The 16,626-nt window shown below is 33.8% G+C and overlaps 1 protein-coding gene across 1 annotated transcript in view; it reads left to right on the plus strand.

Annotated features, from left to right (window-relative positions):
- The window catches only part of LOC150098776 (uncharacterized), a 50,295-nt gene extending 37,825 nt beyond the window's left edge, over window positions 1–12,470 (plus strand). Inside the window, exon 4 of the mRNA XM_090405751.1 lies at window positions 12,049–12,470. Within this exon, the coding sequence (XP_090261877.1) occupies window positions 12,049–12,470 (422 nt within the window). The remainder of the gene's footprint in view (window positions 1–12,048) is intronic.
- The last annotated feature ends 4,156 nt before the right edge of the window (window positions 12,471–16,626 follow it).

The raw sequence follows: 16,626 nt of genomic DNA on the forward strand, positions 1-16,626 counted from the left end.
GAGACACAAAGATTTTTATTACAGGAAATGATCCAGAGAAAGATGAGATTGGCGGGACATGTACACAGAGGTTCAGCAGTACAGAGGATGCTAACAGTTTTAGAAGGAAAAATTCTGGGAAAAGGATCAAGAAGTAAAAAATGAAGGATATGGCTTGAAGATATGAGATCATGGACAGGATCACATGGCTATGCAGAAAAAAAAAAGGAAAGCCACCAACAGAGAGAACTGGAAGGACATGGTGCTGCACCCTCTCACTGAGGAAGCTACATGAAGAAGAAGAATTACTTGACCATTTCTGATGCCGCAGTATTGCTGTGAGCCACATTCTGAGTTTGTCTTAATTATGTGCTCTATCTGTACAGTCACTTTTTCAGTTGAGTGCAACATTATGGGCACATCCTTTAATGCCCATAATGTTGCACTTTCATTTCTTAAGTGCTTTATCATCACATGCAGGTTAAGGTAATTTAATTCTTTCCCATAGCTTCACAAATTCCATATCCTCTTTCCTCCTTTCAATTTCTGTCCCCCATAATTAAAATGTTTCAGAATGATCATTTGCTCTGCATTCATCTTACTTGTCAGTTCATTCATCTACATTTTTTCCCCCCCATCATGGTCCTATAACAGCCTATATATTTTTTATCTTGTTGATCCTTTGTCACACCAGATAGCGTAAAATGACTGCCTCTCTTGACTCTGCTGCTATCCTCATGTCATCTTGTTCTCTCCATCCTCCCCATTAGGCAGTAAATCTCACATTCTGTTTTAGTGACTATATCTTCTACTTGTCTTGCTAATGCCTATAATTTTTGACTAAATCAAACTGACTAATCAAAACTCCTCCCTCTTATTCTTAATGCTCCTAGTATTAGTACACATGCATTATAAATATACCCTTGCCAAGAAATTATATTCTCATAACTATAAGCAAAGTTTGCATGTGAAGTATCTTCACATTAATTACCTTAATATCCCATAATGCAATACACACATCCTTTCAGACATGTATAATACTATGCATTATGGGAAGGGCCACTACCTAGGTTGGGTTCGACCTTTATTGAGGTACTGTTAAAGTGCAAGACTACCTCTCTAAAAACTGAGTAATAAGCTCACTCTAAATCTCTTTGAGTGACATAAAGGGTCAGTACCAAATTCATCACTCCAGGACAGGAAACTCTGCAGTGGCTTCACTTAGTGACAAGTAAAAACCTGCCACTGAGTAGAACCCCTGTACTCTGCAGAAAGCAAGCGAACCCCAAGACAAACATTATTAAATGTCATCAGTGGGAGCCAGATCCAAGATTACTGTTAACTGTTCTTACAAGATGGATTGATTGGACCTATGGTCCTTTATCCCTTTGTTGGATTTGCAACGAAGTTTCTGAATTAAGGAATATTACTGAGCACTTTGAAATACTTTGGACATATTGAAAGGATGGAAAGAAGACTTCTCATCATTTATTTATTTATTTCTGCAGTAATAGAAGGTAAAGTTCCTGAAAAAAGATTAAGGGATATTTTCCATCCATCATTCAGATGGATGGATGGTGTGTCCTGGAGTGATTGATCTTCAGAGAATTGAAGCCTCCAGAAAAGCATACAACAGGAACATGTGGTGAGGACTGTTGTGGCACATCACCGAGCATTTGAGTGACCATATGGCATCTGTTGATGTCCAATGAATAAATGGATTCAGGGACAGAAATTTGTGGTATTGTTATTTTCTTTTTTTAAAATATAAGTCCATTGGAAAGTTAGTGTGTATTTCATTAACAGTAAAATGCAAAATTAATGAATCTATAACATTGTGCTATAAATACCTTCCATAAAGTGAACAGTAAATGTGGATAGTCAGTTCTGCTTCCCACACACATATACACTGTATCATCCATTTATTCCATTTGCACTTTTTGCAACCTAACACTAGTTTGGAGGTAGTGAGATATCATGTAACTCACTATTTCTTCGCTTCAAATTTACCATTTTATATAGTCTCCTTTAATATGGAAAAAGTCATATTTAATTACAGCTTTATCATTATTGTACTTTTTTTTTGCTTTTCTGTTGATGATAATGCAAAGTATGCATATATGGAATTCATAAAATTACATTATTATACATTATTATTATTATTTCTCAGGTATCTCCATGGAGCCAACATGATGCCTATTATACCTCCCCTTGAGCTTGTTTACGGTGTAGATTATTGATTCCTTTTTTGTTTATATATTTGAGTTTTTGTTCTTATGATTTAATTATTTCCATTCCTTATACTGTGCTAGTTTAAAGAAATTATTATTTACCTTATGTTTAGTCCTCTATACTGAATCGACTGCACTTCCTCACAAAGCTTATCTTCACTATGATGTTCTTTCCCTCTATCTTAATTTTTGTCCCCCCCCTCCCCAATTTTCCTGCTCTTACCCTTTGTTCCTCCTATATGTATAGCAGACTCTGAATATAATTATCGCCAGCTATGCGATTGCAGTATATTCAGTTTCTCACACTCTTCGATCTGACAAATTTATTTGATTTATGACTGTGCCAGTCAGACTGAATAATAGAGAGTGAGGAATCAAAGAAATGGACCAATGGCAATATCTAGTCAAATTTCTCTTAACTATATAGCAAGTCATGGCAATATCTAATTAACAAACAGGTTCATAATTTTTTTCTAGATAGTGCATTGGCAATGATCAGATTAAATTGTTGTTCAACGAAGCATATATTCTAACTAGAAAATTGTAATTACATACTAGACAAGTGATGGGGATTAACTGTTTTTAAAATAACATAGCTAATTTCAGAAAATACATTGCACAAATACAACATATACATTTCTGCCTACATGCAACTCTAACACACTACTCAATATTTTAGAAATTTAGCACAGACTTTTGCTTAACAAATACATGCAGTTATACATATCTACGGAGGCTGTTCAATAAGTTATAAGACTATATTTATACAGAAAACAGATTACCTTTAACTGTCATCATTTACATGGTCTTTTTCGAAGTAACTACCATGAGACGTGATGCATTTGTCCCAACGTTGCGTCCACTTCTTAAACACATGTGAAAGTCTGTTTTTTGAGAGTTCTTTCAAAACCACCTCCGCAGCTTTTACACATGCTTTGTTGCTTTCGAAATGGTGGCCTCTTAGTGGTTTCTTGAGCTGAGGAAACAGCCAGAAATCGCACGGTGCTAGATCAGGACTGTATGGAGGGTGTGGTAGGATATCTATGTTGTTCTTCTGCAAAACGTCCACTACACCACCAGCAATATGTGGCCTTGCATTATCGTGGTGCAATAAGAAACCATTCTTCAGCAATGGATGCTTCCTTTTGACGTGCTGTACCATTGTCCGTAAAACATCCGCATAGTATGAGCCATTTACAGTATTCCCGGGTTCTACAACGTGTTGGTAAACAATGCCTTCGTAGTCAAAAAACATTATGGTCATAACTTTACCAGCCGGTCATAATTTTACCAGCAAATGTTCAACCATGATTGAGTGACCACTTCCCACAGAAATATTCAGGACAACATGCAGCTGGCATACTGTAATTCTGCGATCCTCCTTGATGATAATCGCTGCTGAGTTGATCGTTGTCTCTGTGATGGACGTTGAAGGTCTTCCCTCACATTCAAGATCTTCCACATTTTGCCTTCCTTCCTTAAAAGTTTAATGCCAGCAAAAAACACTTGCCCTCGACATTGTTTCATCGTGGAAAGCTTCGCGTATCATGTTAAAAGTGTCCGATGCCGATTTTTGTAAACACAAAAAATTTAATCGCATAACACTGTTCTAAGAACGCTTCCATTTCGACGACTGGTCGCGGCTCATAGGCGCGCCGAAACAAGCTTGCGTTTAGTCATGTGACACTCTGGCACATCAGCCCGTATATGCCATCTATCAACTCTTTTGTTAATATGGGCAACATTTCTTTATTCCATAGAAATTAATATTGCGATGAGTGGTTTCGCGACAGTAAAATTAGTCTTATTACTTATTGAACAGCCCTCGTATAATCCAAGAACATCGATATGATGTGCTTACTCACAGTTTTTCCTTTATAAACAGTCCTTTACTAAAAACAAAGGTTATAGCAAGACATCTCATATCTTTGTCTTGATCTGGATACTTCTTTCTTTAACTTGTTCTGTCCATTATATACCGTTAGGGTTGTCCTAGCCCAGGTAGCAAACGATATCCTTCTTTTTTTTTTTTCTTTTTTTTTTTTCTTCCTCGGGGCTGGCCACTGTCTGTTGTTTACACTAGTAGGTAAGTGGAGAGACTAATTTCGCATTCGATGTTTATCCATCAGCCCCTGGTCAGTTATGCTTCAGATTATGGGGAGTGTGGCCTGCTATACTGCAGGATACATCGGTGGACATGCCATGGGAACTGCCCAGAGAACTTCAGGGAGAAGGACCATCGACAAAACTCCAACAAAACATCTTGAGTGTCCTCTCTCAGGGTCAAGAGGTACAAGCAACCAAACTTCCAGCAAAGAACTCCTATTCATCTCCTCTTCCCCTTCCTCACTCCCATTTCTTCTTTCTACAGCCCCTTAAAAGTCCTCCTCATTCTTTGTTTCGACTCCTAAGTGTTTGCTATCACCCTCCGGCGCAAAAACATCACTCGTGTTCTCTTTTGCTGAAAGTCTTTGTTTTAGGTGCCTAAATGTTTGCACGTTGTTGTGAACCTTTCCTTTTCGATGTGCTTATCTTATTTCTTCTTTAATCTGGCCAGCTTAATATCCTTTCTTTTATTTTTTGCTGACTCACTATACTAATAAGGCCTCTGTTTTTAAACACTATAGTTGCATAGGTAATATCTGATACATTACACAAAGTAGTTAATTTATATCAAAAAAAAAAAAAATGCGTCGTATTTTCTATAATATTTTGATTTGACACCTTTGTAAAACCGAGCTCGATAAGTTAACTAAATTAACTTATCGTGTGAGATTTTACAACAGCTAGTCCTAAAACCCATGCTGACTGCACTCTTATAAAATTTCCAGGGGTGATTCCTTGTTTTCTCCCTTCCTGTTGTGTACTGGAAAAAACTATTTGATGTTAATCTTATTAAACCCCATTAATAAACTTCTAGGCTTCTATCATGTTTCCTCTTATTCACCTATCGGCTAGTTTTTGAAGCCACAAACTTTATTCTCATAAGGAACATTGCATATCTGCCATAATCTTGGTGACTTACATCTGGATCCTCTTCAATACTTCATTTGTTTAGAGTCCAGGAGACCAGATCCGTATGAGGTAACCAGATGAGGCATTTAAGCTTTATAAAGGGAAATAATCTCTTTATCCTGACTTGACTTGTCTGCGTGTTCATCAGCCACATAATCTGTCCTGTTTTGGCCACCTTTGCAATATGTCCTCTATCTTCAACTCCCTGTCCACAATAATTCCCCACCCATTCCAAATCTCTGCCACATCAGTTTCTTATAGTTCATTTCCATTAGTACAATACACAACTTGTGATATCTTTATCTCAGAGTGTATAACCTTAGACTTGGCATGTTAACACATTCATGTCAGGCAATGTCTTGTGTGTTTCACTCAAGTGGAACCTCGCTTGATGGTATATTATGTCCCCCACTACGTTAAGCAGGCACATTTTTACAAAGTTTTTAGTAATGCATGCTTGGTTGAATGTTTGCAGTTAAATTCTGTTTGTAAAATTAGTGTTTGTGAACTGTCTTAATGATATAGAAAATCTCAAATGATTTTGATACATATATCTTTGTTTGCTTTTAAAAAATTTGCTTTACATAAATTGGTTGGTTTTTGCACCCAATGCCTGCATTATAAACAGATGTTATCACATATTTTCCATAACTCAAAATTGGTTTAGTTAGATACTGTTTGACACTACAGCAAAAATTTGTTTTGCTTGCTTGTATGCAGTCTTCATTCCCATCTGTAATTATCTCTGTACTGTATTTAGTAATACAATAAAGCTACATAATTTCTCTTACATCTTCAGTATTATATATGTTCCTATACAGGAACATTGTCATTCCAGGCTTAGGAAAGAATAGGCATAGTGAGCAAAAATCTATTTATTCCTGTGAATAAAAATGAATCCTATGTTTTATAAGAAACAGCATCTGATGATCTCCTACAAAATAGCATAGACATGACATCATTTACAACTTGCAAAATAATGTAATAATTGAATTGTGAATTTTTAAAATAAATTTATTTATGTATCAAATATACATAATCATAATAGTTATTACTGAATAAAAGAAAATTTTTCTTAGAAAACAAAGCAAAAATTAATAGAAATGCATATAACAAGCACACCAATTTGTACAAGATGATTTGCTCACTTATTACTTCATCAACTTACCCACATTCATGAAATACCTACATGGATCATCTGAGTGACATCATTAGTTCATTCATAAGCCCATTCCTATAACAATTCACTATGCATACAATAAATATAGGTGCTGTTTATTATTATTGTACTCATAAGTTTTTTATTGTTATTATGCCCATCATAAATGCAAACGTTTATTTCTAGATGACAGATGCTCATCCCATACCACAGCAACTTATTGGACACACACATAATACTGCAACTGTGAATTATTAGTAATTCATTTGTCACTAATGAAAGTATTTCTATTCACAACTGTTCTTTCCTTCCCTTATATCTGCAAGCCATTTTTACATGGCTCACATCACATTGATGTTGGTTCATATATTTACACCATCTAGCAATTTAAATATACCATTCAGATGTTATTCTCCTTAATTTATGGTTTCTAATATGTCACAAATGTCTGCCCAGTTAGCCTAGTGGCTGTGCACTTTGCAACCATATGCCTGGGGAAGGAGTGTCCTAGGTTCGATTCCTGCCAGTGACGTGAGGAGCTGAAGGATCTTCTTCAGCCATAGCCAAGTTAGCCAGTCTTGGGCATGGACAGTGGGGTTTTTTTCCCTAGTTTATCCTGGGGTTTTTCATCCTGCAAACCAGGCAAACCGGCCTTGAGAACTCAACACTACAGGACATGGGATACACCGGGGCATAGGGCTGATCACCTTATCCTGTGAAGGGTTTGAGGTCCGATGATTAACAAACTCTTGAAACCCAAGGTAAAAGGAAGATGAGGTGAATATGTCACGAATAACATATCATGATTCTTTTCTCCCTACAGTTTTGTAGCTGTAGGGAGAAAAGTTGAAGTTGAACTGTTGGTTTCAGTTGAAGACCCATCATAATTTGTGGTATGTTCACTGATACACAAACAATGAAAAAACGTCTTATGTCTTGGTTCAGCATCATTAGAAGTAGCCTCTCTCCCTGGTGTTGAATGTATTAATCTGATAACTGTCATAATTGGCTCATAGCCAATCTGTTTAAGTTATCCTGCAGGATCTCTGCACCATCTTCATTGACTGTTGCTCTTCCCAGCTTTACATCTTCAACAAACAACTGAAATGTTTCCCCTTGAATCTTGTCCTATATCACTGATGTAAAAATTAAACAGCAGTGGACCAAGAACTGTCCTATAGTAGACCACTAGTAACTTTTCTTCTCTATCCCATACACTGATATCTGTCCATCAACTACTCTCTTATCCAAATCACCAGCTTCATACACATCCCAATTTATATAACAGAGTTTTATTAAATGCTGCTGAGTGCCTTCACAAAGTCCTAAGAGTAGTCATTTCCTTTATCCAACTCAGTAGTTACTTTATTATAAAAAGTAAGCAAAATACAAAGGCAAGATCTACCCTTCACAAAACCATGTGGCTCCCTATAAAGTATTGTATTCCTGTCCAAGCAGTCCTGAATTTTATCTTTTACCAACTTCTCTAATACCTTAACCACTACTCCATGATACTGATTTGCTTATAATTTGCACCTTCTGTCTAGGAGCCTCCTTTGCACAGTTTATCTATTTTGCTTTCTTTCCATTCCCTTAGCACCATCCCAGAACCAAGACACAAACAGCTTGATTTACTTCTATTCTTCCATGAGTTAGTGTTCCTGGCAGTGGAATATCTTCACCTGGGTAGTATGCATTTGCAAATGATCGCTCAGTAACTCATCTATTTCATTTGCTTCTGTCACCTTCCTGCCCCCAGCATTCATTAAAGTCATCCCACATAATGAAATAATGCTGTGATTTCTTTTGGCCTTCCCTATCACACCCATCTTGCCTTTACCTTGTACTGTCCATGTGCTTACTGATCACCTTTTGATGTGAATCATCTTCCAGTGCTTAGGAATACATTAGGAAGATGAATATTACAAAATTCCTGGTAGAATTAACTACAGTGAGAGCATTTGCAGTACCTGTACAAGTCGAGGAGACAGGCTTATCTCTAATAACTGAGAATTCCAGAAAACCACATAACTTGCTTAACAAAGCCTGTTAAGGAGGATGTGAAGGGTTGAAGGCTTAGAAGGGCATGGAAAGAATGTGTTTCAAATACTAAGTTCTTTGGAAGTCAATAAGGCAGTGGGATTGAATTGGATTTCATTGCATGTTTTAAGAGAAAGTGCTGAGGAACTGACAGCTCCATTGACTGGCTGTTTAATAAAAGTCCAGTACTGAAGAAGTGCCCAGTGAGTGAAGAACAAGCTGGATTCAGGCAAAATAGAGATTGTCAGCATCAAATTTTCACTTTACAACAAATAGTTGAGAAATCGCTGGAATATAACAAAGATCTGTATTTAAGTTCTTTGTAGACCCGCAAAAGCATGACAAGGTGCTAAGAAGAAAGCTATTCAAAATGCTACAGTTATATGGTGTCAGTTGGGGACATTATATCAAGCAATACGTAGTCTTTATTTTAGTTGTAAGTCAGCAGTTAGAATTGAAGGAAGTACAGGAAGATGGTTTAATGTTGAATTCCGGTGTCACTGAGTAGATATTGCATCTACTTTCCAATATACAAGCTTTGGGTTCAAATCTCACCATGGTATAGATTGATTTTTTTTAACATTTTTAGGCAGTAAATAATTTTTATTAGTCATGCTATATATTAGAGGTCTGAAGTAACCTGGAAAAAAAAAAGTTGCATGTTTGGTATAGAGCAGAATTTCTGAATTATCTGACCTTTACATTCACGCATGGTACATTACTATTATGGGTAAGCCATTAGTTTGATGGAGGAGATTTGACAAAAAAAAATTAAAATTGTATTACAATCCACAAGCAGTTATTTTACATAAACTTGAAACAGCAAGGTTACTGAATTTATGACAGAAAAAAGGGAGTATTAGTGCAATCTCTGGTAGATTTTGTTGTTTTCTTTTAGGATATTAATACTGAGAACTTAACTTCATTGACCAAGATAAGAAATTTACTCAACAATGAATATGGCATATTTCTTAACTTGAAACTCTTCTCAGGGATACCTTACTAACCAATGGCTGATTAAAAGACTATTGGCCAATAAAGTTTCATGAGTGCTTTGTGTTTTGAGGTGTCTCAAAATAGATGCTGTAGTTATGTTTCAGTGAAAGGAAATTTAGCATCTGAACCACAAAGATAAGACCATCACATCACAAATAATGGTCAGTGATTAATGTTTTGCAGTCATCTTTAAGTTACACTGGAAATTTGAGAAATGCAGTGAGATATCTTTTAGATTTGCTCTTAACAAAAAAAAAAAAAAAAAAAAAACTTGGTGTTGGTGTAAGACTACCACTTTGATAAATGGATACCAAATAGCTTGATAAAGCACTGCATTTTGTCTCTACATTAGGGCTTCAAGGTTATCTAAACCTTAGCTCACCCAGTACTAATGTACCATATAGTTACGACCTTTTGCAGGTTGTATTGTTATTTTAAAAATAAAGAAAAAAATAATAATAATGTTAGATGTCAGAAATTTGTTACACACCTGATATACAGTCCCCTTCTTCCTCTTCCTTTGTTGTCTGGATTGTGGAAATAAATTTTGGATCCTGAAGAGGCTCCAAAATTCATTTCCACATAAAAAGTATGGATAGTCAATAATGTTCTTCATCCCCCCCCAACCATTCTGAGGTGTGCTGAATTCATGAAGCTGTACCTACTCTTTTACCTATTAAAAGATTCTTTTAACTAAATCAATTATATATTATATATGTTTTAAAAAAAACATATATAATATATAATAATAGAAATTGGAAGAAATAACAGTAGCCACAGATTCCAGGTTTGCTATACTTGGATCATAAACATTTATTGTGATGTAGTTTATTTTAATTTTTATTTTAGAAACCACAGAATTTTATTATCTTCATAGTTCCTCTTAGTTAACTATAGGAAAATAAAAATATTCAAACAGCTAAATAAGGCTACAATGGATTCTCCCCCATCCCTCCTCCAGCCAATTTTTACATATAAAACTTAACACCATATAACATCGTATAGACAATGTGTGTGTGTGTGTGATATGCGATATGTCATAGCCTAGACATATTGCATACATTTTTAGCACATTTAAACAGCCAACCTCCAAAATTAAATTTTACTATGGGGGGGGGGGCGCTGTCTTCTTTTTCTAGACACTAATTACATCTCTACCAAACGTTCATTATCCTTTTCTACTTATGGGTAACCTATACCTACATGTATTTACATAAGCAGTTGTACCTCCACCATCCATCCTCCCAGTATGGAACCTCAAAACACTTACAGAAGCCAGGGCTGTTTGTTCTAGTGACACAACCCTTGCCATAGTTATCGTTGAGTCATTTTTTTTAGCCAGTGGCTATAACCCGTATAAAAATGACAAAATGCTGCGTGCCTTTCTCCTACACCTGTCACAAGATTACAACAAAACTATTTCCATTCCTTATATCTGAGGTAACTTCTGAAAAGATAGTTAAAGTAACAAAAGATAACTAACACTATAACAAACATCCTGGAGTTGAAAATATTCTGTGTTCTTGTGGCCTTACATAAGGAAAACATGTAGAAGTTTGAAAATTAGGCAAAAAAAGCATATTGAAGATGTCAGTAACAACAGAGAAGACAGCTAAGGCCTGGCATTGATTTCTCTGACACTCACCACAACTTTGAATGGGACAAGAGCTCCATGCCTTACATAGAGGACAACTTCAGCACCTGCAACATCAAAGAGGCTTTGGTGGTCATCTTTGGTTTATCATAAGGTCACTTATAAGATCTTTCAACACATTAGACTTGAACTTTTTTTTTTGCCAACTATCGTGCATGCCTGAACAATGACTGATCCATGTGGATTGTATTCCCACAAGTTGTGGAATACAATCCACAACTCTTTATATCAAATGTGAACAATTTCCTTCTTGCTTATCCATGGTACTAGTGTACTATATAGGTTGACCAAACTCTAGTGAATGGGTTCTCAAAAAAAAAAAAAAAAAAAATGTTTTCCTCTTTAGAGATCTACTTTTTTTAATCTTGGCTCCTTGGGTTGGGGGGGGGGGGGAACTTATCTCAATTGTCTGCTGATTTTATTATTTCATCTCTTGCTTCAGTATTCATCTGCATTTTTCATTTTTCTTTATATAAAAGAAATATCAGTTTTAGTTGGGTTATATCCCTCTTTAGTAAGAAATTTGCTTGTATAGGCCATGCAGCAAGTTGTTTTAATTGGTATATTTTTCAACTGCTTTACATTATTTGAAGAGTATGTTTAAAGTATGCATTAATGATCAAATAAGCAAAGAACACATTTATTAGTCTTTGCTTATTTCTGTTATTTAATCAAAAACATGCATGAATCCAGTAGATAACACTGTGTGAGTAGTAGTATTATTGGATTTTGTTAAAGTATTTGCAGATCACTTGCGCTGGTTATTGGAGTTGTCATATTATTTAGGAATATCATAGTTCCATGTGCTATATTAATATCTCAGTTTATTCTGTTGACCAGAATAAACTTAACATGTTTTCAGATTTATTTATAGGAGCTTCTGAATATAAATATATCTTTGAATGAAATTTTTAATCCAAGATTGATCTTTAAAGACTTTCTTTATACAAGTGCTATTTATCATATTTTTCTAGATGTTGTGGCATTGGCAGCCAGCATACTGGAGCTCAGCAAAGCTTCACGACAAGCCCGTACCGCCATGTGGTGTGCCTTAATCACCACCATCTTCTTCAGTTTAGATCCTGCTCTTGCTTCTGGACATTCTTTATCACCTGGCTTAACATTTGATTCTAAAGGTGCTGTCCCTTCTTCCTCATCTTCTGCCTCAGCAGTTACATCATCCATAACTCTCCCATCGACTACTTCTGCGTGTATTTCTTTTACTAATAAGCCATCACCGATCCCTAATGGAGCTATTGCACAGCCAGCGATTTTACATTCTTTTGATGGGAAAAAATCAAGTAGTACTATTGGCCATTCATGTCATCTACCATCAGCACAGGAGGTGACTAAAAACATTACAAATACTATGCCAGAAAAACCTTCAAAAGTGTAATAATGCCTCATGATTAAGTGCTTGTCTTTTTTTTTCTTCTTTTTTTTTTTAATGCAATAACTCTGTTTCAGTCTTTGTTGGATTGTGTGATAACTTTCATAGAAGTAATTTTCAATGTATATAAATACTCAGTGCAATATTACTTTTATTTTTTATTTTCATTGCACATGTTAAAATGTATCCATTTTTAAGAATTGCTGTTTAGCTTTGAGATTTATGTAAAATGTATGTATATTAATATACATGTCAGCGGCAGTTAAAACAGTAAAAGTAAAAACAAACAAACAGAAAAAAAAAAATTGGTATAAGTGCATCGATAAATAGGTACACTGTGAATTCATAACGTTGTATATGCAGTTGTATGATGAAAGTAATTTCAACTGCCTGTTGTTTTTGCCTATAGAGAGAGAGAGAAATTATGCATTAACCAACTTTAAAGTTCCTGTATAGCTATAGCTTTGCTACTAGTATAGTGTGTGTGTGTATATGTATATATATGTGTGTGTGTTTTATATACATATATATATATATATATATATATATATATATGACTAAATAGATTTGTTTTCTCACCTGCACAAGTACTTGATATCATCCTCATCAGGTATAAAAGACTGGATGGAAGAGTTGCATGCATTGGCATATTCTGGCATACCAGTAGTCGTTTTATCGTAGTGAACAAATAAAATGTGACCCTTTGTAGTGCAACTATGAAGCATACAAGAGAGTCAACATGATTAATGATGTGATATGTATTTAGCCTTAAAGTCAAACCATGTTTATATTACAGTTCTAACTTAAATGTAATGCACATTTAATGTTGGCATTAATGCATTTAACCATTTATTTAAGGTTTTAGAATCAACAGTTTTTAATGCAACTTGTAATTGTCTAGACTAAGTGGACTTCCAAATATTTTTAAGTTGGAACTGTATTATAAACAGAAGCAACTTCTTAAAGTGTGTAGTAATAGCTTAATGCATTTAAAATGTGTTTTGGGGGGGGAAAGATACATTTTAATAAGCATGAATTCATAAAAGTTAATCATGAATAACACTGAAAGTAATTCAAGTGCCTATCTGCATACCTACAGCACTGCACAGGAATAGTTAAATCTTGTTTGAATCTGAGTATTACATAATGGAGAAAAAAAGGGAAAAAAAAAAACTCTTCAAATCTTGCTATATTCCAAAATATGTGCAGCTTGCATTTTCCAACTTCCTGTCCTTGTGTCAGATGCCGTAGACACAAAACTGCGAATAGGTGTTGCCTTTAGATCTGAAATGTGCCATCCAGTATTGATGTATTTATTATTCTTTTTCTCTCTATGTGTGTATGTGTGTGTGTGTGTGTAGTTAATCAAATGTGAAAGAATCTGGCATTGCCTTTTTCTTAATCAGATATATTTGCATTATTTTTAACATTTTCTGCAAGACTTTTGCAGCAAACCTGAATAAATTTAATGTTTAAAGAATTATTGCTATTATTATATTATTGTAGCTAAACATTATTTGGTTCATATATTAGTTATTGTTAAAACTCTCTCATATGCACTTATTTGATTTAGTTAGATAATTCTGTATCATGGGATAATCACACTAATAGTTTCAGTATATAATAAATGTTTTCAATCTTGTGTGTATACCACTTTTAAATATATAAAGTTCAATTAAATATCACATTACAAATCCTATTACTATGTGACATTTCAAGTATAACACATTTTAAAGTTATTTCTTCAAACATTTTGTATGAAATAGGTCATACTGATATAAATTAAAAATGCCAAGAAATTAATTTCTTGGTTTAATCCTTTATTCAAGTGTAAGCAAACAAAGTTTGCACCTGAACTATTTTCAGGACAGGACAACTTGTATATATCGATACAAAATAAATAACATGAGTTTTTTCCATTATTTATTTTGTATCGATATGCCTACTCACGGTATACCTCTTTTAAAACTTGTATATAGAGGCTAATGACTTCACATCATTTGCCTTAGTATCCCATAATGCAAAGCACATATCCTTAAGGGCATAGCATTATGCATGCCCGCAAGGATATGTGCTTTGCATTATGGGATACTAAGGCAAGTGATGTGAAGTCATTAGCCTCTATATATGAGTTGTCCTATCCTGAAAATACTTCAGGTGCAAACTTTTTACTTACACTTGGATAAAGGATTAAACCAAGAATATAATTTCTTGGCATCTTTAATTTATATTATACCCAAGTGGAAAAACTTCCAACAAGTCATACTGATATTTATGCAGAACAATCATGCAGTATGTCTGTTTTAATATAAAATAACTTTTCATGTAAATTTATGAACATTTCAAATCAGAACTATTTACAGATGCTAGATACATCAGTTAAATGATTATCCAAGGTAGTTACATTTTAATATTTATTCTTTTTAATTAACATTTATGTGAGCATAAAGATTATAAAAAAAAAAAAAAAAGCTATTAGTTCTGTTAAACAGAACACAGCCCACAAATATTAAAATGTGGTTATTTGTAGTAAATGAAATAAAGGGTTTTAGTTTTAATATTATATTAAAACTAAAACTTTAAAACCTTACTATTATCAATTTTATCATTTTTAAAAACTAAATAATCAACAGTACATAAGACATACTAACACCTTCAGCATAAATCAAAAAAGTTAATTATTAATTAGAATATTTAAAAAATTTAACCATTCACTTACTAGTAAGCAGAATTCTATTTCATATAACTATGAAATAAATGACCTTATAACATTTATTTGAAATAAGCAATTTGTCTACATTTTTCATGAGATTGGATGTTATTTTTATGTATCCATTAATCACAAGAAGTACGATTTTTAGAATAGCTTTTAATATCAGTTGGCCTTAATCCAGTTACCATTGTCTTTGGAAATTTTGTACTTAATATTATTAAACCATAGATTTTTAATTCTCATGTATCGCTGTGCTATTTTAAGTTGTTAAAGTTACTTACAGTTTATTTTGACCGAAGTTAGACAATTTCATTAATTTTGAATTTGAACAGTGATATATTCTTAAGTTTTTATTTTGTGTCTTTAGCACATTATGCTTGATTTCTGGTAAATCAGATATGCAGATTTTGACTAAGGTCAGATTGCATAAGCCTAGCTTATATCAATTGTAATTAAGAATTAATTCTTTTTTGTCAACTCCAGGAACTGGATTTGAATACTTGGATTTTTTTTTTAATTATTTTAATTACCTTATTTCACTTGTAAAAAATTTTGCTACTTTTTTTATTATTATTGTGACTAATGAACAACCAATAGTCATACATTGTCTGCATGACTTCTGTTGTTGGATAACAGATAAAGAATGATTTAAATTTGCATGATTGCATGTTATTCAGAAACATTCACATAATAATTTGCAGCATTTAATAATTAATCAGCTTTTAAATTCTTACAGCTTGTTCATGCTAAATTATGTCATGGTAGTTTTTACTGAGTTGTCATCAAGTCATATCAGTAGTCATACAACTAAATATATTTGTTGTTTATATCCATCTCAATAGAGAATAGATTGCTTAAATATAAAACAGATGTTCAGAATAAGTTCATTTTATTGATTTTTGATTACATTGTCTTTCAGCATCCCTTCCTTTTTTTTTTTTTTTTTTTTTTTTTTAATATCCATTTCTTTAGTGCATATGGACTTTGATGTAAGGAATAAAGACAGTTGCGGGTATGAACATTTATTCTAGTAATTCCTGCAGCTTCTAAGTAAACCTAGCAAGAGTTATATATATATGATAATATATGTTATATTTAGATAAGTTAATATATGATTCTTAAACAAATATAAAATCAGCATCTGTAAATATTAGTGAAAAGTAATTTGAATGCTTCATTTTTTTTAAGTCAGATATGCAGATTCTTGATATTCACATCTAGTACATAAGGTGTTAAAGAACACATTGTTCTGGTCTTGTAATATAATTATTCCTGTCACAGTATATAATACTTATCATTGTCTTCCTTGCAAACCAATGTTTTTAGGATTTTTTAGTTTTCTGTGGATACTTCTGCTTGATAAATAAATGTAATCTTTGTATTCTTCCCTCTTTTTTTTTTCTTTGTTTGTATATATTTAATTTTTAGTAAAAACTAGTGTGCATTGCA

Source organism: Typopeltis vanoorti, chromosome 15 (assembly GCF_054136105.1).
Source record: "Typopeltis vanoorti isolate ZY-2024b chromosome 15, IOZ_Tvanoo_1.0, whole genome shotgun sequence".
Classification (NCBI taxonomy): domain Eukaryota; kingdom Metazoa; phylum Arthropoda; class Arachnida; order Uropygi; family Thelyphonidae; genus Typopeltis; species Typopeltis vanoorti.